Below are 22,408 nucleotides of genomic sequence, written 5' to 3'. Positions count from 1 at the left end.
ACGGGCTTGCTGATTGGTCGCTTTCAAACACTAAGCGGGCAAATTGAAATGATCAAGAACCACCAACATGGCTGCTCGTAAACAATACGACTCGATCGCCGCTGATCAGATGGACTCGGATGAAACAGAAGAAGATGAGGATGTATTCTTCAAGGATCCTCGCAGAAATTTGTTAACAGATTTCTCCAAAACTAGCTGTAATGACACAAATCTGAATGTTGGAGAGGAGCATATGAAAGTTTATTTACGAATTCGACCCCTCTCAGAAGATGAACAAAATAGACAGGAAAACAAGGTAAACATAGCTTTTGAAGCATAAGTTAAATTAAACTTGTAACTTTCACAGTTTATATTGCATAGATCTATAAACAGTGAATGATAATCATCAATACAATCAACTGTAACGTCTAACACTGTTATATATACTTTAAAATATTTATAAACCCCAAGTCAAAGAGCCCAGCTGGATTTGAATCTAATAGCAAATTTGAGCCATTGGCATTGTTTTAGTATGTCAGAAACAGAAACAAGCATACTTGCCAACTCTCCCTATTTAGGAGGGAGATTCCCAATTTTTTACCCTTTAACCTAATTTGGTAGTTTAAGCCAGAGAGTTTTCTAAACTTTACCTATATTCAAAGATCTAATGATCTCATATGAAAGAACAAATTTGTAGTTTTAAAGGGTTATTTTGTCTCTAGGAGGTATTATATACACACATTTTATTTATGTTTTATTTTTGAGCATGCAGAATCTCCCCCATGGAATTGTCAAAAAGTTGGCAAGTATTTGACCTAGTGCTTTTAAAAACTCAAAAGTTTTCTGAAGATTTCTATTGATTTCACAAAAATATTGCTGCTGCTGTGTAATATCATATGTATACAATCTGTTGTAGAGCTGTGTGCAGTTAGAGGATGACAACCATGTTGTGACTCGTGCCCCTAAAGATTCTCACACTTATAAAAACTGTGCCCATGGCCTTGGTAAAACCACCCACAAGTTCACTTTCTCCAAAATCTTTTCTGAGGTGACTAGTCAGAAGGATTTGTTTGATCAAACCATGCTTGGCCTTGTCAAAGACTTTATCAGTGGTCAAAATTGTCTAGTCTTCACATACGGGGTCACCAGCTCTGGAAAAACTTACACTATTCAAGGTTAGTATGTACTGAAATGCCTCATCTTCATGTATAAGTAACGTAATGCTTTGGGGGGGGGGGGGGGGGGGGGGATGTTTCATCTTAGTTTAATTCAATATAAAATGATGGGTACATACTCCTTAACCCTTTCAACACTGTAGACCTTAATGGACTCATTCATATCAATGCATGGTAGAGTCTACTAAAGTTACATAGGGGTGAAAGGGTTAAACAAACCATGTATAAAATACAATAGTCAGAGGTAAATCCTGTTTCATGCACAGAATGTAGTGAAATTTTAATCATGGTAGAAATATATTAAATACTACTGAACAGAATAAGATGGGTAGGGAATGTAAGTATTTTCATATGGTGCAGCAGTAAATATAACAAACCCACATAAACATTGAAATTTGTATGTCTGACATGTCGTGTTACAGGTAAGCCAAGTGATGCAGGTGTCCTTCCCAGAGCACTCGACGTCCTGTTTAACAGCATCAACGGCAAACAGATGGAAGGCATGAAACTCAAGCCCAACATGTTTACAGATGTGATGAAACTCTCCAGTGTCGATGTGGAGGCTGAGAAAAAGTTCAAGGAGAAGACCCTCAAAATGATAACTGATGATGTGAGTGGTTTTACTACCAGGAAATAAAGTAACAAGATTCCTATAAATACATTCAATATTGGAATGTTAGAGCAGGACTAACTAATCTTCATACTGGAGTTTAACAATAAGACTTAAAGAATAAACTACTCATTTCTCTGATTGCCATCACTATTTACTTGGAAATGTTCCTCGTTGCTCCTTTAATTGTAAAACAAAACAAAAAAGTTTCAAAACATGTTCTGCACCTTGATTTCCTTAATTTTACTCTCCCCCTTTCATCTAATTATAAATTATCAATAAGATAAATGCACACACTAACACAAACACTTTTTTTTGTTAAAAAGCAATGAAATAAAACTTTTTCTTCATATGTTTAAGATACCTAGAATCATGTATTCCTCACCACTTTGAACATTTAAAAAAAATTATTCCCGATTCTTATCGAAAAATATTTTCGGAAAGAAAGGTCTAAGAAACAATTTTAATATCAATTAAGGATGTCCAAAGGTTTGTTATTGAGAAATAGATAACAATAACAAGACAGCACAAAGGAGCAGTAAGAACATCTGAGTTTTTTATTTGATGAAATACAGATTAAATTCATTAATATTATAAGACTTTCATGCTCGGGGGTGTAAGATAGGGAAATTCCACCCAAGGGGGTTTTAAATTTGGTAAGCCGAGGGTTTTGCCAAATTTGAAAATCCCGAGGGTGGAATTTCTCTATCCTACACCCTTGGGCATGAAAGAGTATTTTTCTCTCATTCCAAATACAAGAATTAGCTCAGAAACCATGAAAATGCGTTTTGATTGGCCACCATTTTGAAAATATCAAATTTTCCCCCCGAGCTTTTTTGACAAAAAGAATTGGTCAGCGAGATTAAGCATACCCCATATTTGTGCAGAAAAAATCCTTACTAACGTGTATAGTAAATATATTGGGGGGGGGGGGGAGTTTTTAATTTCATCACATCGTCTTTTCCGCATTGCGGCATCAGAGTTATCCAAATTTGTGACGTCACATCATTGTTTTGCCATTCTGATGTCACAAGGAAAATATTATCTATATATACATGTATATAGAAGTCTTGGTACCTATGTTGCGGTTTCCCAATGACAGTTTATTTTTAAGCCGCTCTTAGCGAGAGCCGAGCGGCTTACTAATTAGGTCCAGAGAACGAAATGACGGACCCACTTCCGTTCGGGGTGCGTGCGCATTATTCAGTATTGCATGCTTCCGCTATATAGTTTCGTTATCGTAAATAGAAAGTAGAATATCTGACACTCACCTGTGGGTTACATAAAGTCTTCTGATACTCTTCTCCAAATAATAATCCATACTTAAAATAATTGCTGAAAACAAAATGTTTATCTCCGGTGCATTCTACGAGTGTTGTGGTGGTGAAATTCGTGCACTAGGTTTGAGCGTTTTAGCAACTCGGATTGCGGTCTGGGGAGTGTTACGCGTGTGAAACACAAATGATTCGAGAAAGCACATGTGAAGACTGTCAAGCATTAACGCTGTCTATAGAAGAAAGAAGTAAATATATAAACTTATAAACCGTATGAGTGATGAAGTATAACCTCTATTTCGATGTTTGAAACGGGAACATATATATGCCATATCGTGCTTAGGTTGATAACGGTAGACTAATGGCTCTGAGACGAGACGATATGTGAACTGTGTATGCTTATTAAACATTTTTGTAACACAGCATGCTATTTCTGGTGTATTTATTTATGAAAGTGTAACAATTTAAGAACATGACACAACTGCCGCTGCTGTTTGACAAGAATTCGCGCTGTGTCAANTTATCAAACATTTTTGTAACACAGCATGCTATTTCTGGTGTATTTATTTATGAAAGTGTAACAATTTAAGAACATGACACAACTGCCGCTGCTGTTTGACAAGAATTCGCGCCGTGTCAAAATAGTATCCAATTGGGTGTAAGGGAAATAACTCTTACGTTGGTAAAGTCGCATTGGGAAATATAATTCAAATATATTCCAAGAACATTTGTGAGATTTTGTATATTCAATGACGGTAAATATAGTCGCTACAAATATTAATAATTTTCACTAATATGAATAAAAAATAAATAAAAATAAAAGGAGTACAATGTCTCTTTTCTCCATGCATGTTTTCCCACTACTGTTAATTATCCTTCATTTCACAAGCAAAAAATGCACCTATTCTTTATTATCCATTCACCGATTGCCATTCTGCACGTAAACGCTCATGTCACATCATTGGAGGATGCTAATTAATGAAAATTACAACAATGCGTCACACTTAAAGAGAGTGAAAAAAGAGGAGAGGGAGAAATGTTTTTAAGGCATCATTAAAGAGGTGATTGATTTTGAAAATCCTAAACGCAACATCATCAGATGACCTGATTTTCAATTAGCAGAATACAGAACACATATCTGAGGTATTATAGTAGATATTGATGCTCAACGTGTTACTGAAGCAATTAAATTTTAAAGTGGTGAGCGGCTGTAATGTCACACTGACATAATTCTAGTTTTATATCTCTGATGCTATGATAGGAGCCGGATGTGATGAGCTTATTGGGAGAAGATGCTACGGATATTTCATATATGACAAATACAACAACATGTTCGGAGAGTTCTAATGTGTCTTATGCAAACTCGGACAGACAGAAAGGTAAGGACAGATATGATATGATACATTTATTTGTAAAACTGTTAAACTTCATCTTCTTTAAAGATCACACAGGTTGTTTCAGCTTTATAGGAGCTGTATTTGTGTTCAAAGTTGTTTGGTGCTCAATCGGTTGATATATTAAAAATTTTAAAGTTCCATTTTTGTGACATAACACTTTTCCATGATAAGTTTATGATCATTTATTAAATTTTTTCCCCGGAAAAAATGCAATGATTTCAATAAATATCGTTTTAATTGGCCAGTCAAAATTGTGACAGAAAATACATTTAAATTGTTCATGATATGAAATTGAGTCCCTGCTGGTGCTTGTTTGGTAGCCTCATTGGAGCCTGATGACCTGCTGAGCGAGATTGAGGACAGAGTGCGGGAGGAGACCGCGGTCAGTGTGGAGGACCAAGGTAGCATCAGGTTCTCCATCTGGGTCTCATTCGCAGAAATCTACAATGAACAGATATTCGACCTCCTGGTGCCCATCCCAAAAAAGAAGAATGTACGAAGACCCATCCTAAAACTAAGTGACGACAAGAAAGGCAGTCCTTACATCAAGGGTGAGGCAAAGCATTAACAAACACTAGAAGTCTTGGGTCTAAAAAAAATCATCCAAGTCTATTTTCTGTGCAATGTTTCTGTTCACTTAATCTTTTAATATGTAAATAGAAAATATTTATGAAAATCTGAAGTTACTATATCAAGAGTTCTAATGTCCTAATTTGTCTAACGTAGTTATATTAAGAGACTTACGTGTGCTGATCATGATATGTGAGGGCTAAATTATACGTAGTTAGCTTATTCTGTGTCCTAAAAGATAACTTTTTATCATAGGGTTAAAGGAGATCCATGTGACATCTGCTGACGAGGCATACAAATTATTGACCATTGGTAAACAAAACCTGAGTACAGCGTGTACCAAACTCAACCATCAGTCGTCACGAAGGTCAGTATCAATATCACTGCTAAAATCGGAGTTTCTGTCTAGAAAGAAATTTTGATTAAAAAAGTATTTAGGCCTGAAGGAAATGGATTTGCCAGCATACTGTGTGTATTCGGAACATTTCCTGCATTAGGCTACCTTTTTGTGTTGAAAATCTGTAGTTGGGACTACATTTCATTTTCAAAATCAATAAACAGGTCATCTGTGATGTCGTTTTTGTTGCAGTTGTTATAAAAATTAAAATAAAGTACTGAGAAATAGTCATCTTTTGTTATAAATTTACAATTAATCATGTGATTTACTTTTCACTGCCTCATCATTAGCTGAAAGCACTGCGCTCAAGTCTCAAATATAAACTCACCCATACTTCAGTGACACGATTTTGTAAAGTGTATGTATAATTTAATTATTTGCATGTTTTGTGTTACAGTCACTGTATCTTCAACATCAAGATTGTACGTGTGATGGATGTGGACGACCCACATATTGCAAGAGTCAGCATGTATGTATAATATATTTCTCATACCAAATAGAACGGGAAACTTTTGTATTATATCTCATGCTGTAAAATTTACCGGCACAAGAAAAGAATTTCAAACAAACTGTACCAACTGTGATATTGTCTTGATCAGCATACTATTATTATTCAGTATTTTGGGACTTCTGTCGTCCACAGGAAAGGTGATAACTGAAAACTTATTTTAATATAAAAGGTTTAATTATCCGATAAAAATTCTTTCAGTATGTTCAGTCCATCTTAAAATGTCCTAAAAATTAAAATCTTTTCCAAAATTGTTTTAGTTTTTCGTTGCTTGATTTGTTGTTGTGATTGTATGTACCAGGGTATCTGGACTCTATTATACATTCAAATTTCAATATACAATATGGTTTCTGTGATATATAAATCTGTAACTGGCTACTTTCAGGTTATCCCTCTGTGATTTGGCTGGCTCAGAGCGATATTCTAAAACACAAGGTAATGGGGAGCGTTTAAAAGAGGCTGGTAATATTAACACATCCCTGATGACCCTGGGACGGTGTATCGAAATGTTACGCTACAACCAGCACCACAAGTAAGTAGGCAACTGTTTCTGTTATAGGCAAACATATTGTCAGATCATGTAACAAAGTAAAAGATGTAACCAGTCCTGGTTGGCTTCGAAGTCAGAACATTTGACTTCCAGTGATGGGTAACTAATGCCAGAACTAGTCTAAATGGGGTTTTAAAATAATTTTGTTTCAGAACATCCCTTAGTAAAATTAGTATCTGTCATATTAAGTGTTATGTTTGAGAGTAAATTAGAAAAGGAGCAATTGGAGAGACACTTTAATATAAAAAGTACAACATGAGTTTTGGAACTGTTTGAAAATAAATGTCCTTGTGTTAACAGAGAGAAGCCAAAGATTATCCCGTTCAGGGATAGCAAGCTGACACGACTGTTTCAGAACTTTTTTTCTGGTCGGGGAAAGGCAGCCATGATTGTGAATGTGAACCAGTGTGCAAGCATGTTTGATGAAACACTTCATGTGTTCAAGTTCTCCGCCATAGCTAAACAGGTAAGTGACGTTCTTCTTTGGGTTATTATCAATCTATCTGAACTTTTCTTCCCATGTCATACTTTTTCTAGGTTTATGCAAAAAATGTCTTTGTATTAAATTAAATTTATTTTTCTCTGCATAAAAAATGTATGAAATACCTCACAATGCTTTCGTTACATAAGATAATCTCCAACTATAAATACATGACGTCATTGTAAAAGAGATATTTTGGTTCAAGAAGAATGTTGAATACAACAATTTTTCATTCCAAATGAAATGTAAACAGGGCTCAATATTATCAAGATAACCTGTGTATTTTGAACTACATTCATGGAACTTCAACCTTTTTCTTTTAACTGAATTTAAAGAAGTTAAATTTGTTTTTACTACTTTAATAGACATGTTTGTACAATAAATGTGTTAAAATGGATACTGCTATTGGTGCTTTCTGTGGGATTTTAATATGTCAGTTTATAGGATAAAAGATAAAAAAAAACTGGCTGAAAATTGATCTCGCATACAGTAATTCTGTTATTATATAATGTACCACTGACCTGTCGAGAATCTTGACATTTGACAGGTGGTTGTTGCACAGAAGCCTGACCCTCCACCACGGCCGAGGTTACTGACTTTAGCTGTACCTCCTCCCATTGAGTCATTCAGAGCTCCCTCCATTGCCTGGGCAACACCTGGTATGTGAACACCACCATCCACAGCATTGCTATAGATTTCAAACACATACATTTGTAAATTGATTTTTGTCCTCATGTGAAGAAAAATCAAAAGACATTTTACTATTTCATGTACTCAACCAGTACAATTAACTGTTGAGAATTTGTGATATAAGAACTAACTTAAGGTTTCTAAGCTATAGAAAAAAATTGTGATAGCCACCTTTACATTATAGGCCAGCTCCACACAGCAGAGATACTGCCCCTGCCTGAGGACAACGATGATAACTTGGAGGACACAGATGAAGTAGCAGTAAGTACCTTGAGAACATATATTTTTTGTGGCTATCCCTTGCCAACTGGACATTACATAGTGGTTATATTATTTTTGTTTCCTCAGTTGGAACAGAAACAGGAATACATTATCTATTCTGCAAAGTCTATTACGGACTTTACTTCCACAGACATGGTGCCTTATTATTAGTCTGTTTACCACAAACAGAAGATAAGCAAAGTTAAATCACTGTAGTGCTTTCCAAGACCATAACCTGTTAACCCTTTCACCACTGTAGACCATAATGGACTAATCTATATCAATGTATGGTGAGTCGACTCAAGTTACATAGGGGTGAAAGGGTTAAACCATTGGATGTTTTGTTTTCCACTCACATTGTGATTGTTTTCAGGAGCTGGTGCAGGTGATTGAGGAGATGGAGAAGGAGATTCGTGGACTACGAAAGGAAAAGCTACACCAAGAAGGCCGTATCCGTGAGGAGGTGTGCCAGGAAATGATGAAACAGTTTGTTGCCATTGAAAATGAGTGCAGGTATGTGTACATGCTGGTGATTGTGTTGATCACAACTTAATTGTTCACGCTCTGTCGGTGTATCATCATAGACAAAGAATGAATAAAACCACACTATATTAATGATTCCATCACATTTGAGTTTCTCTTAATTGTTCGTGCTCTGTCGGTGTATCATCATAGACAAAGAATGAATAAACCACACTATATTAATGATTCCATCACATTTGAGTTTCTCTTAATTGTTCGTGCTCTGATGGTGTATCATCATAGACAAAGAATGAATAAAACCACACTATATAAATGATTCCATCACATTTGAGTTTCTCTTAATTGTTCGTGCTCTGATGGTGTATCATCATAGAAAAAGAATGAATAAAACCACACTATATTAATGATTCCATCTCATTTGAGTTTCTCTTAATTGTTCGTGCTCTGTCAGTTTATCATCATAGACAAAGAATGAATAAACGACACTAGATTAATGATTCCATCACATTTGAGTTTCTCTTAATTGTTCATGCTCTGTCGGTGTATCATCATAGACAAATAATGAATTAAACCACACTATATTAATGATTCCATCACATTTGAGTTTCTCTTAATTGTTTGTGCTCTGTCGGTGTATCATCATAGACAAATAATGAATAAACCACACTATATTAATGATTCCATCACATTTGAGTTTCTCTTAATTGTTTGTGCTCTGTCGGTGTATCATCATGGACAATTTAAAGAAATAGATTGCACTATTTTAATGATCTGATCACATTTGAATCTCTTCTAAATGAAACCAAAAAAATGGCCAATGTGATTTAAACGTTTGTTATGAAAACAACGAAATTGCTTGTTTACATGAGCCTAACTATTTCATTAAATATAAAATAAGAAATGTAAAGAAGTAAGAGGGACTGTATTACAAAATTGTTTCTTCATTTACAGAATATTGTTAAGACAAGAATGTTTTGTTTTTTTCCATACTGATGTATATTGCAGTAAGTACAACAGAGTGTAACTATTGAAAGTCAAACTTTGATGTATCTATGATATTGAGGCTTGGTCATGGGTAATACAAATATCTTGGGTTATTAATTGCAAGGCTATGTTTGAAATAGTTGAGCATTAAAGCTTACACCTGTGACTGATTATTCTGTCCAGGGAGCGGATCCGCTGGACAGAAGAGCTAGCGGAGGAGACAATGGAGAAGAGGATCAAAGTCTTCACAGATGCTTATAAAGATCAGAAGAAGTCTGTCAGGAAAGGCAAGCAAAGTCAGCGCATGGAGGATGAGGATGACGAGTGGGTGTCAAGTATCCTCCTCCATCGAGAGAAGGTCAAAGTTGAGGTAGGTCGGGGTCAGATACACTAAAGGTCAAGGTGTAAATAAGTGCTTAGAGGGCAGGAGCTGAAATTAGTTATAAGTTATAAGGTGCAACTAAATGATATAATATTAGATAATTTTTGAAGCTCATCTGCCCACGTTGTTCTATCATGACACTTGTCTATGTAACCAGTTTATCATTTAATAGCTAAGTATGAAGTATAAAAGGGCTTTAATATGTAGTCATCTAAGCATTTGTTGACAGTTAAAAATGTTGTTACATGTAAAAAAAAAATATCCTTCAGTATTTGAATTAGGATGGTACTATTTTGCATGGAGATTCCATAGAGGTTCAACATTAATGCATTAAAAAAAGCCAAAATGTAAAATGCTTGGCCTGTTTTGGACAGTCATTTTTGCAACAATCTGTTGGTAAAAGTATCCATACTATGATGTTGTTATCAGACATGGATGCTCCCAAAGGCTAAACAATTGATGCAGGGAAGTCTAAACAGGAAAAACTGTTTAATTCCTCAAGCCCGCACTCGGATTATTGTAACAACAACAAAAATACTCTCATTTATATGTCTATTTAGGAGAAAGAAAAAGAAATCGCTAGACTTCAGGAGCAGGTTAAGGAGTTGGAACAGCAGGTGAGATTTATTAAGTTGCGACTCTTAATTCATAGCCACTGGAAATTTTTTGACAAAAATTTGATAACTGTTTGATATAATTTGATATAATTTGATTATATGTATAGCCATGTTAAGGGATTGAAATGTGTTCTTACTCACTTCCAATACATTGTATTGCCCTTAAAATAGTTCTAAAGAATTCAACAAGAAATTAAAGATTTATCATAATTTTATTCAAATACAAATATGAAATTTAATATAGGGGTTATTTATATCATCCCACACCATGGCACCAATGAAGAATAATTATAGAGTACAATTGTTTTATATGCAGTTAAATTGTCTATCAATTTTTATAGAAGGATTTTGTGTGGTAAATATAATATTCCACAATTAAGAGTTTATCTGATATTTTGAAAATGCTGAAAACCACACTATCCATTTGGAAGATTAAAATCAGTGTGCTTTTATACAAATGTATTTATAGACTATTGTAATTTTAGATATATTTCTGGTTGTTTTTGTCCAGTAATAAATGTATAGCACATTCCTTCTACAGGAAAAGTTTTCACACAGGTGCTATAGGGTAATAGAAAAATCAACAAATTTGCTGAACTTGGCTTGACTTTACTATTAGACAACACAGGGCAGTACTATTTTGATATAAAAGTGTTTATGGCAATTCTTATTTGATTTCTGTTTTGCACCTACAATATGATTTTGAAGTGTTGTATTTCATTCACTTTGGGGATTGATTCCAGTTAACTGTATAAAGTAATTTGCTTTTTAGCATAAAGATTTTTCAGTTAACACAAGTTTGTATTAACACAAATGTGCCTCGTTTGTAGGAGTCTGAGGGGGGATCTAAGGAGGATCAGACGTCACTGGTTGAGGCAATGTCACAACAGCTTAAGGAGCTGCGTGAGTCTGTCTCAGAAAAGGTTGGTAAAATAATTGTACAAATAAGGTCAGACAGGCTTTAAGATGCAATATATTTGACAGGACATCCTAAAAGATGCTTGAAATAGAGTGTCACCCTCAAACCTGAAATGTTGAAAATATTCATGTTGTTAAAAAAAAAAGACAATTAGATTTAAGGAAAATAAAGTCACAAAATTTACCAATTAATTATCGTAAAAATAATTCTGCATGTTGGAAGTTGAGGTTTCAGAATCAGATGTGAAATGAGGAAGCTAAATATGTTCATCCTGACCATAACATCACTATAAAATTATCCTAGTTTGTTTTGAAAGATGTATACGAGTGATATGTGTAATTTGAAGAAGGTAAGTATTACTTTTATGGCAGTTTAAAAAGGATTCTATGGACGTTGAATGAGTAAATTAAAATGTAAGTGTAATAAATAGAAAACTCAATGATACCCTGTTGAATACCACATACAATTCACTTGTGTTTGCATTCATAAAATAATTCAGCAAAAAATTGCGAGATATGTATGATTTTTCACTGGACAGCCATTGAATATCTTCTTTGCATTGTATAACGATGAGTGATGTCTCTGTACAGGATGAGGAGATTGAAAAGCTGAATGAAATGCTAGAGGAAGCAGGGGAGACATTTTCTGAAAAGGAGGCTGAACTTTCACGTTTACATGACCTTATTTCAGGTCATGAGGTCAAGGTCAAGGAACAGGTGAACTTTTAATTTATTTATTCAGATGACCCATTACAACTGTTTCCCTAATACTGATTTAATGTGGTAAATGACAACAGAGATTACTTTTTTAAATTTCATTTCCCTGAACAGCCAAAAGGTTTTCAAGAATAAACAGTTTTAAAAAAAAAAATGGATTTTTTTATTGGTGTTAATAGATATTAAGTTGAGTTAATCTACCAACATATTTTTCTAAAGAAATTTCAAATAACAAGCTAGCTTGTAACATTGAATAGAAACGGTGGTAGCCTATGCTGTAACATTGTGAAAGCTGGCCTAAAAAGATGATAGGTGAGATTGTATGTGTCTCTGATTACAGGGAAGGACAATCGCTGAGTTGGAGGAAGCACTGAGAGAGAGTCAACTCGCTCTAAACACAGCAGACAAACGTCTGACACAGCAAGAGGGAGATGCCACCACCCAAAATGAGACAAAAGTCAAATTACAAGGTACACAGATCAAATTGCCAAACACAAAAATCAGATCCCAAAGTACAAGAGTAAAATATATACCCCCTCTGTTCCCCTCCCTGGAGAACCGGGCCAGCACTGGCCAGAATAAGAATGTAGTTTTGGGACCCAGCACAGAGCTGATATCAAAACTCCAGCAAGGCAAACGAGTATTGCAGCTGATTGTCACCCCTCTTAAAAGTAAAATCCTGGCCCATCACACGCGCACCAGCCTTCTGCGGCTGCGTAACTCTCCTGCCATAGACCCAACAAGAGGTCGTGAGTGTCTAAATAGAAACCAAGTGTCGGACAAAGAAAATTCCATGGGACATAAAAATATTAAGCGCAAACTTGAAGATGACAAAGACACCAGTCTGAGCAAACGGCGGAGAGTGAGCTTAAAAAAGCACCGTCTCAGTGGTAGCAGAGAAACTCGACGGCGGATATCAGGGAAAAAGTACAACCTGAGGAGTAAACGGTTCTGATTGGGCAGGATTTATAGCCAATGGGATGTGTGATTCAGAACCCTTGTTCTGATTGGGCAGGATTTATAGCCAATGGGATGTGTGATTCAGAACCCTTGTTCTGATTGGGCAGGATTTATAGCCAATGTGATGTGTGATTCAGAACCCTTGGGGGGGGGTCCAAATTTTATATCTGTGACATAAGTTCTGTGATTCATTAAAATTGGATGTGGACCTTGAATTCCTTTATGTTAGAATTTCAGATAAGCTGCGCTAAGGACATGTTGTCATTTAAAACATAGAATTGGCCCTAAAAGTGGATGGTTTCTAAAACACAAGTGTCTATAACAAAATTAGGACCATTTCATGATACATCATTATGATGTCTTCTGTAGCGTTTGAAGTGGACACCATGTTAGTTCAGTTAATATTTAACACCAAATTTATACAAAAGTAAAGCCTGGATGACGAAATGTGTTTAATATCAACGACAGTTTGTATCAACATTATATTTTTTGCCAATTTTTATTTCGTGTCAACAGCTTATGGCAACATTTCCTTTTGAAAGACACTTTCCATGTAGCTGTGGAGTTTTTGAAAATGTCCATTGAATTTTTTTATGCTGAATATATATTGAAATTGGTTCTGTTCCACACAAAAATATAGCACAAAAATTTGCTTATTCGAAGTTTGTATATGAATGTTCCAAGGTTAGAGCCATCATGCTAATCTGAGTCAGAATTTTTTGTAATTATTGAGTTACTTTTAAGGAAGCACTTTTATGTCATATCTAGACTGGGCCACCTACCAATTTTAAGAACATTTTACTAAAACTTCATACATACATTATATTATAAGTAGACATATTAGTGTGACAGGGAAATGTCCGATGTTTTTTTTCTAGTCACATCTGCTGAATACACAAATGATATTGTGACATGTTGTGAAGATGCTCTAAGGTCGAGGTTATGATTACAGGCAGTAATAGTTTTGCTCCCAAATCTGTCATTTAATAAACTTAGGCTATTTCTGCTACTGTTGCTTTGTTTCAAATGGAATGAAGATAGCAAATTATATTCCTATAAAAGGCTTTATCATTTTGATAAATGCACCACATCCAGTTATCCTGTAATGATGATATAATTTTGTGTGTATGACTTGGTGATGAATGAATATATCATCAGAATGTCAGATGGCTGTGCTAAAGTGTAATTATGGAAGTTTGTGCATTTTACAAGCAAATTAGTGTGGAAATGTCAATATGCGAATATCTATTTATGAATTATATACACTGTTCTATTGATTAGATAGATTTCAAAACCGTTGCCTGCAAGAATATTTCAACCCTGTCATCAGTTTAGAGAATAACAACGTGAACATTTCCACACGCAAAAATATCCCCTTTTCCAGTATGTCTTATCTAATCACCATCACAACAGGCACATCTATGTAGAAGCTGATTCAGTTACACCAAGTTGTTGATAAAAATTGAAATAGTCTTGGCTTCACAGATCCATGTATTCTACGGAAGGTAGTATCATTAGGATATGAGATGAGTAGTTTGATGCGTCAATCATAAAACTCAAAGTGAAGTGCTAATGACATCATCGCTGAATAATTACACTGATTGCTGAAATTTACTAAATATGATCTGTTATAACAAAGGAACATGCCAATGCACTAATTCCTGATAAGTGAACTGTAGACATTTACCCAGCAACATAGCTATAACGTCTTGTGACATAAGTATTAAATGTCATACTATCAGCTGTAGATAAAAGGGCTCGCCATGTACAATGTTTTATTTAATGCTATTGCTAAGGCAGTGATTCAGATACATTTTGTGATAGTTTTCAAAAAAGTGTTAGTTATGTGATTTATGCATGTGTGTACAGTGTAAGGGTGTGTATGTGTGTAGAGTTACACTTTGTGTTATGTATGTAAGAGGGAACTACATGTGTGTACAGTGTAAGTGTGCGTATGTGTGTAGAGCTACACTTTGTGTTATGTATGCAAGAGGGAACTACATGTGTGTACAGTGTAAGTGTGCGTATGTGTGTAGAGCTACACTTTGTGTTATGTATGCAAGAGGGAACTACATGTGTGTACAGTGTAAGTGTGCGTATGTGTGTAGAGCTACACTTTGTGTTATGTATGCAAGAGGGAACTACATGTGTGTACAGTGTAAGGGTGTGGGTATGTGTGTAGAGTTACACTTTGTGTTATGTATGGTAAGAGGGAACTACATGTGTGTACAGTGTAAGTGTGTGTATGTGTGTAGAGCTACACTTTCTGTTATGTATGTAAGAGGGAACTACATGTGTGTACAGTGTAAGTGTGCGTATGTGTGTAGAGCTACACTTTGTGTTATGTATGCAAGAGGGAACTACATGTGTGTACAGTGTAAGGGTGTGTATGTGTGTAGAGCTACACTTTGTGTTATGTATGCAAGAGGGAACTACATGTGTGTACAGTGTAAGTGTGCGTATGTGTGTAGAGCTACACTTTGTGTTATGTATGCAAGAGGGAACTACATGTGTGTACAGTGTAAGTGTGTGCATGTGTGTAGAGTTACACTTTGTGTTATGTATGGTAAGAGGGAACTACATGTGTGTACAGTGTAAGGGTGTGTATGTGTGTAGAGCTACACTTTGTGTTATGTATGCAAGAGGGAACTACATGTGTGTACAGTGTAAGTGTGCGTATGTGTGTAGAGCTACACTTTGTGTTATGTATGCAAGAGGGAACTACATGTGTGTACAGTGTAAGGGTGTGGGTATGTGTGTAGAGTTACACTTTGTGTTATGTATGGTAAGAGGGAACTACATGTGTGTACAGTGTAAGGGTGTGTATGTGTGTAGAGCTACACTTTGTGTTATGTATGCAAGAGGGAACTACATGTGTGTACAGTGTAAGTGTGCGTATGTGTGTAGAGCTACACTTTGTGTTATGTATGTAAGAGGGAACTACATGTGTGTACAGTGTAAGGGTGTGTATGTGTGTAGAGTTACACTTTGTGTTATGTATGTAGAGTTACACTTTGTGTTATGTATGTAAGAGGGATCTACATGTGTGTACAGTGTAAGGGTGTGTGTATGTGTGTAGAGTTACACTTTGTGTTATGTATGGTAAGAGGGAACTACATGTGTGTACAGTGTAAGTGTGCGTATGTGTGTAGAGCTACACTTTGTGTTATGTATGCAAGAGGGAACTACATGTGTGTACAGTGTAAGGGTGTGTATGTGTGTAGAGCTACACTTTGTGTTTTGTATGTAAGAGGGAACTACATGTGTGTACAGTGTAAGGGTGGGAATGGGAGTAGAGCTACACTTTGTGTTATGTATGTAAGAGGGAACTACATGTGTAAGGTACAGAGCCAGGAGAATGGTGTACAGTATGGTTTGGTTAATGCTTTCAACAATATTCCCAGCTAAAAAAGTAGCTGGATTGTGAAACCAGATAACTTGACACATTTGAATAGAAAAAGGGAAACATATCCCCCGAAACACTGGCTGGACAGTAGAACAGTTGGAGCAGTGATGACTTTAATAACAAGGCTAATTACCAGCCCATAACTTTTTCTTTTCTTTTTATAAATTCATAACCTGTTACCTTTCAATTTTTTTATTGGTATTTTGAAAAAAGTATTCAATTCATCCTTTTGAGAAGGTTGAATTAATCTATGTACATGTGTATGTAATTGTGATATGAAACTTACACAGTAAGTGTAATCATGATGATTTCATTTTTATATTTGTATGTTTCTTAGTGCACCCATTCACAGACCTGTAACTTGCCTTTATTCAACCTGCGTTTAATACCTAGCTTCATAAACTATTTAAATACTTATCGTCTGTCAGGAGAGACTTGTATAACCTGTCTAAAGGGACTTATATAACCTGTCTAGAGAGACTTGTATAAACTGTCTAGAGAGACTTATATAACCTGTCTAGAGAGACGTATATAACCTGTCTAGAGAGACTTATATAACCTGTCTAGAGAGACTTATATAACCTGTCTAGAGATTTATATAATCTGTCTAGAGAGACTTATATAACCTGTCTAGAGAGACTTATATAACCTGTCTAGAGATTTATATAATCTGTCTAGAGAGATCTATATAACCTGTTTAGAGATTTATATAATCTGTCTAAAGACTTATATAACCTGTCTAGAGATTTATATAACCTGTCTAGAGATTTATATAACCTGTCTAGAGACTTATATAACCAGTCTAGAGATATTTTACCTGTATACAGACACCTACATGAGATATATAGAAAGCTCCTCTATTCCTTTCAAGTTTATCTTTAAATATCAGTCTCAGCATGCTGGTATAGTGGGGCCCCAGGGAAAAAATATTTTGGATGACAAAAAAAAGTGCCTCAGCACCTTCATGTTTTTTATTTTTTTTGAATTAGCCCTTACTGTATACTGTTAATGTGGAAGTATTGCCAAATGATTCATCTTTATGGTGATCTACAATTAAGTATATCTCAATAATGTGTTTGCTGACAAATTACAAAAATTATCTATGAATTAACAAAAACAAAGTATTCACACCTCAAAATCTGGATGTTTTTTCTATGTAAGACAATATGTTTCATAATAAAAACATGTTAACTGATTGATGTTTTGTGTTGTGTGAACTTATCTCTGGTGATTCTGGCAGAATGTTCTCCGTGTCCTGTCCCCTCACACTCGCCTGTATCTCATATACCTATTTAACCATGGGAAGTTGTGATAGACTAACCTCCAACTGTTTGACAGTAGTTGCAAATTTGTAATCTGAAATATTATTTATTACATCATTTCTGTAGAAATCTGTTGTAATTGCCTTTACTTTACACTGTAACCTGGAAATGGATGTTTTTGTCATAACTTTTCAGAACTTTTGTGATTGAAATAAGACTTTCCAAAAATACTGTTTGAAGATATATATTGTTTCAAATACATTTTGTACATCAAGAAATATTCTGTGGTTCTCAGAAGTTGTGCTATATTGACAGGTGTGTGTTTGTGTCTCATTACAGGTGAGTGCAGTGTGAGTTCCCAGTCATGGGGAGGGGTCTGCCAGTCTACACCTATCACCGTAAATGCCCAGACTTTGGTGATGTATATTGATGATTCTTTGTCCGACTTATCATCTTTCACTACCAAACCGATAAAGTGATGATTAAACTAAAAACAAATTTTAAGCTGCAAGTACAACGTATTGTCCCCAAAGTCTGGGCATTTTTTCCATTGGCTGATTTTGGTGAGTAGCGAAAACGTGAACTTAAACTTAAGTATCGCACTGACAGTAGCCTTGATACAGGATATCTCTGCCTAATGACCAAAAGCAAAGGGAAATTCAAGTGTAAATAACAGCTTCATCACCAGTAAGTAAAAATATATCAATAACACGCCTACAAACCCATGCACAGATATCAAGACACATTTTCAAAAATTCAATTGTCGAGACCTGGAGCAACCAATTTTCAGACTTGGGCAAGTGCAATAATTCGACCAACTTTCTCAGGTCTTGTCATTGACCTAGCAAATTATTTTACACATTTTTGTGTTAAGAATGTCTGTTTTAATTAATAAAACTGGGGCTATTAGAATTTCATAACACTTGTTTTAGATAAACAGTCTTGTCTTTAAAATGACAACCTCTGATACCAACATTATTCGTAGGTAACCTCATTTATCAAAGAAAGGTAAACTTGTGAAATAGCGGCTCCTATTTTACTTGTTGTTCTGAATGGCTTTGAAAAGTGCCTAGAAATTCTGCTGTATCAGTATGAAGATACCCAGAACAACCTATTAAAAGTATAATCATCAATTTAAGTCATCATTATCAACCTGAAACATCAATATCAACCTTATGACATGATTATCAGCATAAGACATCAATATTAACCTAAGATGCCAATATTGACCACAGACATCAATATTAACCTAAGAAGTCCATATTAACTTACAACAACATCAATACCAACTTAAGATATAAGTGTACAAATTAATCTCAAAAAAGTATTTCCATTTCTTTACATTTTGATATTTTTTATAACATTTCTGAAATGTTTAAAAGAAAAAGTATTTCAGACAATTTTTTTGTTATTCATAAAATTGGTGTACATTTTTCACCTTGCATCTAAAACGTAAAAATTCTCCGACAATAAATATCAAGACAATGATATTAAAATTGCCTCTGCTCATACTATCGCAATATAGTGTGTGAGAAATTTTGAGAGAAAACAATGGCAATTTGCCCATCGTGTAATTTCTTGAACTGAACCAACTTGGTATCCACTTAAAGCACCACTGGACATCAGAATAGAACACAGTTTCGTAGAATGGTGTCAAGATTTAAGAAGACACTTGAGTTTTCAAATTCATTCATTGTAATTACCAAAAAGACCATAGACATGTTAGCCCTGACATTACAGAAGAGCTGACCACTGTCCAAGGCTGTGTCAGATTTCTGGAGCAGACAGTTAAACAGAAAGAAGAGGAGGTACGTGTGTGGAAGTCCAGATGTCAGCGAGCTGAGGAGGACAGCAGTAAGCAAGAGCAGGCGCTGATCAATGGCTACAAGGCTGAGATCTCCACACTCAAGCAACAGGTAAATATAGTCTTATTGAAGATATTGTCTACCATATACAGGAGTAGGGCCCTGATATCCACACTCAAACAACAGGTAAATATAGTCTTATTGAAGATATAATCTGTACCATACACAGGAGTAGGGCCTTGATATCCACACTCAAACAACAGGTAAATATAGTCAATTTGAAGATATTGTCTACCATATACAGGAGTAGGGCCCTGATATCCACACTCAAACAACAGGTATATAGAGTAATTGAAGATATTGTCTGTACCATATACAGGGGTAGGGCCCTGATATCCCCACTCAAACAACAGGTGAATATAGTCTTATTGAAGATATTGTGTACCATATACAGGGGTAGGGCCCTGATATCTACACTCAAACAACAGGAAAATATAGTCTTATTGTAGATATTGTCTGTACAATATACAGGGGTAGGGTCCTGATATCCACACTCAAGCAACAGGTAAATATAGTCTTATCGAAGGTATTGTCTACCATATACAGGTGTAGGGCCCTGATATCCCCCCTCAAACAACAGGTATATAGAGGAATTGAAGATATTGTCTGTACCATATAGAGGAGTAGGGCCCTGATATCCAAACTCAAACAACAGGTGAATATAGTCTTATTGAAGGTATTGTCTACCATATACAGGAGTAGGGCCATGATATTCATGAAACTGTTCTCATGCTCAAGCATGGATTTTGTGGTCAAGTCTAATTTCTTGTTCTGGTTATAACTTGATAAATCAGTCTATTTCGGCAATGATATGGAAACATTTTGAAGAGACTTAAAGTCAAAAACCGTTTTCAATGTTTACATTTGACTTTTTGATCGTTTGACATGATCTAAGCGAGTTACAAGAAAGTAGGTGTGAGCACAGAATCCATGCTTGAGTATGAGAACGGTTTTATGAATATGGGTCCAGGTAAATACAATCAATTCAAATTTTGCCTACATGTATAAGCAAATAAAGCTTGATACATCTGAATCCTGATAAACAGAAAAGTTTTAAGCATGTCAATTTTGTTTTTTTCTGGAATGAGCATTCATGTTTGTATTTTACAGATTTCACAGCTGAAAGCCAACTCAAGTTCATCACACGGTGATTCCTCTCCCAGGAAAAAAGGATCAGAGGAAGATAAGTTCTACCAAAACCTGTGTGTCCAGTTGAAGGAACTACAGGCAGAACTAGACAAAAACTCATCTGCCACTCTGGAGCTACAGCAGGCACTCGAGACAGCAAGGTGAGCAGACAAAGATAAGATATTAATAAAATCCTGCCTCAATTGCTGAAGATCTGGTTTCTCTCATAACATATTAAAAGGGACTTCAAATTTTTCTTGTCAGACACAGTTTCTGTCTGATCTTCACGGAATTGTCAATAAAACATGATGTCAGTACAAGTGGGATTATTGAAATATGTCACATAGACTGGAAGTGATGTCAGCTACTGTAGCAGTGATGGAAGTATTATAGCAATTATATCTTATAAAATATAAAAAACTTTTTTTTTATCTTTTATTCAGTATGTATGAATTATAAACCCATTATTGAACACATGTTTATTAATTTAAAAAAACAACAGTTTTAGAGTCGTTTAAGAACAATTTCTCCAGGAGAAACACTTCATACTAAAACACGTACTTAAATTTTCTTTATCTTGGGAGAGGACCAATGTTTCATAAATATCCCGTATTCATAAAGCCGTTCTCATGCTCAAGCATGGATTTTGTGCTGAAGCCTAATTTCTTGTTCTGGTTATAACTCAATAAATAAATCTTATTTTGTCAATGATTTGGAAACATTTTGAAGAGAGTAATAGCCAAATGCTGTTTTGGATGTTTACTTTTGACTTTTTGATCGTTTGACATGATCTAAGCGAGTTACAAGAAAGTAGGTGTGAGCACAGAATCCATGCTTGAGCATGAGAACGGTTTCATGAATACAGGCCCTGGTTAGAACCACTCATGCATGTTATGCTGTATCAGAAGGGGACTGTAGGAATTTATGTTATGTTCCTGGGGAGGGTCATTCCTAGTGGTGACACTTGTTTGTGTTACATAAGAACATCTGTTTATACAGGGAAGTGAGTGAGGACCTCGACCAACAGTTGACCCGGGAGAGGGACGCCCACACAGAGACCAGGAACCAGCTATCTCAACTCACAGAAGAGAACGAGGAACTCCAACAACTCAAGGTCAAGGTCGCACAGCTGGAGAACAGCTTCGAGGACCGGGAACAAAACCTGGCTTGTAAGGTAATAACTATAGCATCATAATGTGATATAAAGGTGATTTCTATGGTGACCACAGCAGAAATATATCCTTGGGAAAATAAATCTATAAACATTTACAGGTTAAAACAAAATAGTAGGTAAATACAAACATTTTGTGGAATTAGAATATCTTACCAGCTTAAATACATGCTAAGGGTACCAATATGATGTCAGACATTGTTACATGCTAAGGGTACCAATATGATGTTAGACATTGTTACATGCTAAGGGTACCAATATGATGTCAGACATTGTTGGTCACATCGAAACGAGTTAATGATACTGAAGGAGTGAGTAGCAATGTAATGGGGGCTTGGATTTTGCTATGCTCAAGGTCACCAAAAATAGTGTGATATTAAAAACCCAGCGAATATTAATACCAGAGATAACAGAAAAGACCTGTTAAACCTTCTACGTGTACAGCTGAATAATGGAAATATAACAACAATTCAATATTGTATTTTACGTTATTTGATGAATCACTTCTAAATTAAATCCAATCATCAAAAAAACAATGTACCCCTGTGAGCATAATATTTTTTGACCTGGTAATAGTGCATGAAATGTAATCCCCGTCAAATTGTTCTGAACGGCACAAAATA

General features: G+C 35.5%; 1 protein-coding gene across 3 annotated transcripts in view; it reads left to right on the top strand.

The window, feature by feature from the left end:
• Positions 1-29: 29 nt before the first annotated feature.
• LOC110455295 (kinesin-like protein KIF20B) overlaps positions 30-22,408 on the top strand; it is a 40,690-nt gene continuing 18,311 nt past the window's right edge. For all 3 annotated transcript variants that reach the window (XM_021505340.1, XM_021505341.1, XM_021505339.1), the window contains exons 1-20: positions 30-295; positions 896-1,154; positions 1,577-1,764; positions 4,300-4,417; positions 4,756-4,986; positions 5,261-5,372; positions 5,800-5,871; positions 6,296-6,442; positions 6,761-6,926; positions 7,489-7,600; positions 7,816-7,892; positions 8,266-8,405; positions 9,543-9,729; positions 10,302-10,358; positions 11,189-11,281; positions 11,868-11,993; positions 12,334-12,463; positions 19,362-19,537; positions 20,597-20,775; positions 21,614-21,788. In XM_021505340.1, coding sequence (XP_021361015.1) covers positions 68-295; positions 896-1,154; positions 1,577-1,764; positions 4,300-4,417; positions 4,756-4,986; positions 5,261-5,372; positions 5,800-5,871; positions 6,296-6,442; positions 6,761-6,926; positions 7,489-7,600; positions 7,816-7,892; positions 8,266-8,405; positions 9,543-9,729; positions 10,302-10,358; positions 11,189-11,281; positions 11,868-11,993; positions 12,334-12,463; positions 19,362-19,537; positions 20,597-20,775; positions 21,614-21,788 — 2,973 coding nt within the window. In that variant the 5' untranslated portion in view covers positions 30-67. The remainder of the gene's footprint in view (positions 296-895; positions 1,155-1,576; positions 1,765-4,299; positions 4,418-4,755; positions 4,987-5,260; positions 5,373-5,799; positions 5,872-6,295; positions 6,443-6,760; positions 6,927-7,488; positions 7,601-7,815; positions 7,893-8,265; positions 8,406-9,542; positions 9,730-10,301; positions 10,359-11,188; positions 11,282-11,867; positions 11,994-12,333; positions 12,464-19,361; positions 19,538-20,596; positions 20,776-21,613; positions 21,789-22,408) is intronic.

The sequence above is a fragment of the Mizuhopecten yessoensis genome, unplaced genomic scaffold (genome assembly GCF_002113885.1).
Source record: "Mizuhopecten yessoensis strain PY_sf001 unplaced genomic scaffold, ASM211388v2 scaffold8195, whole genome shotgun sequence".
In the NCBI taxonomy this organism is placed as follows: domain Eukaryota; kingdom Metazoa; phylum Mollusca; class Bivalvia; order Pectinida; family Pectinidae; genus Mizuhopecten; species Mizuhopecten yessoensis.
Note: the sequence above shows the minus strand (reverse complement) of the source record. Positions and strands in the feature narration are given on the sequence as shown.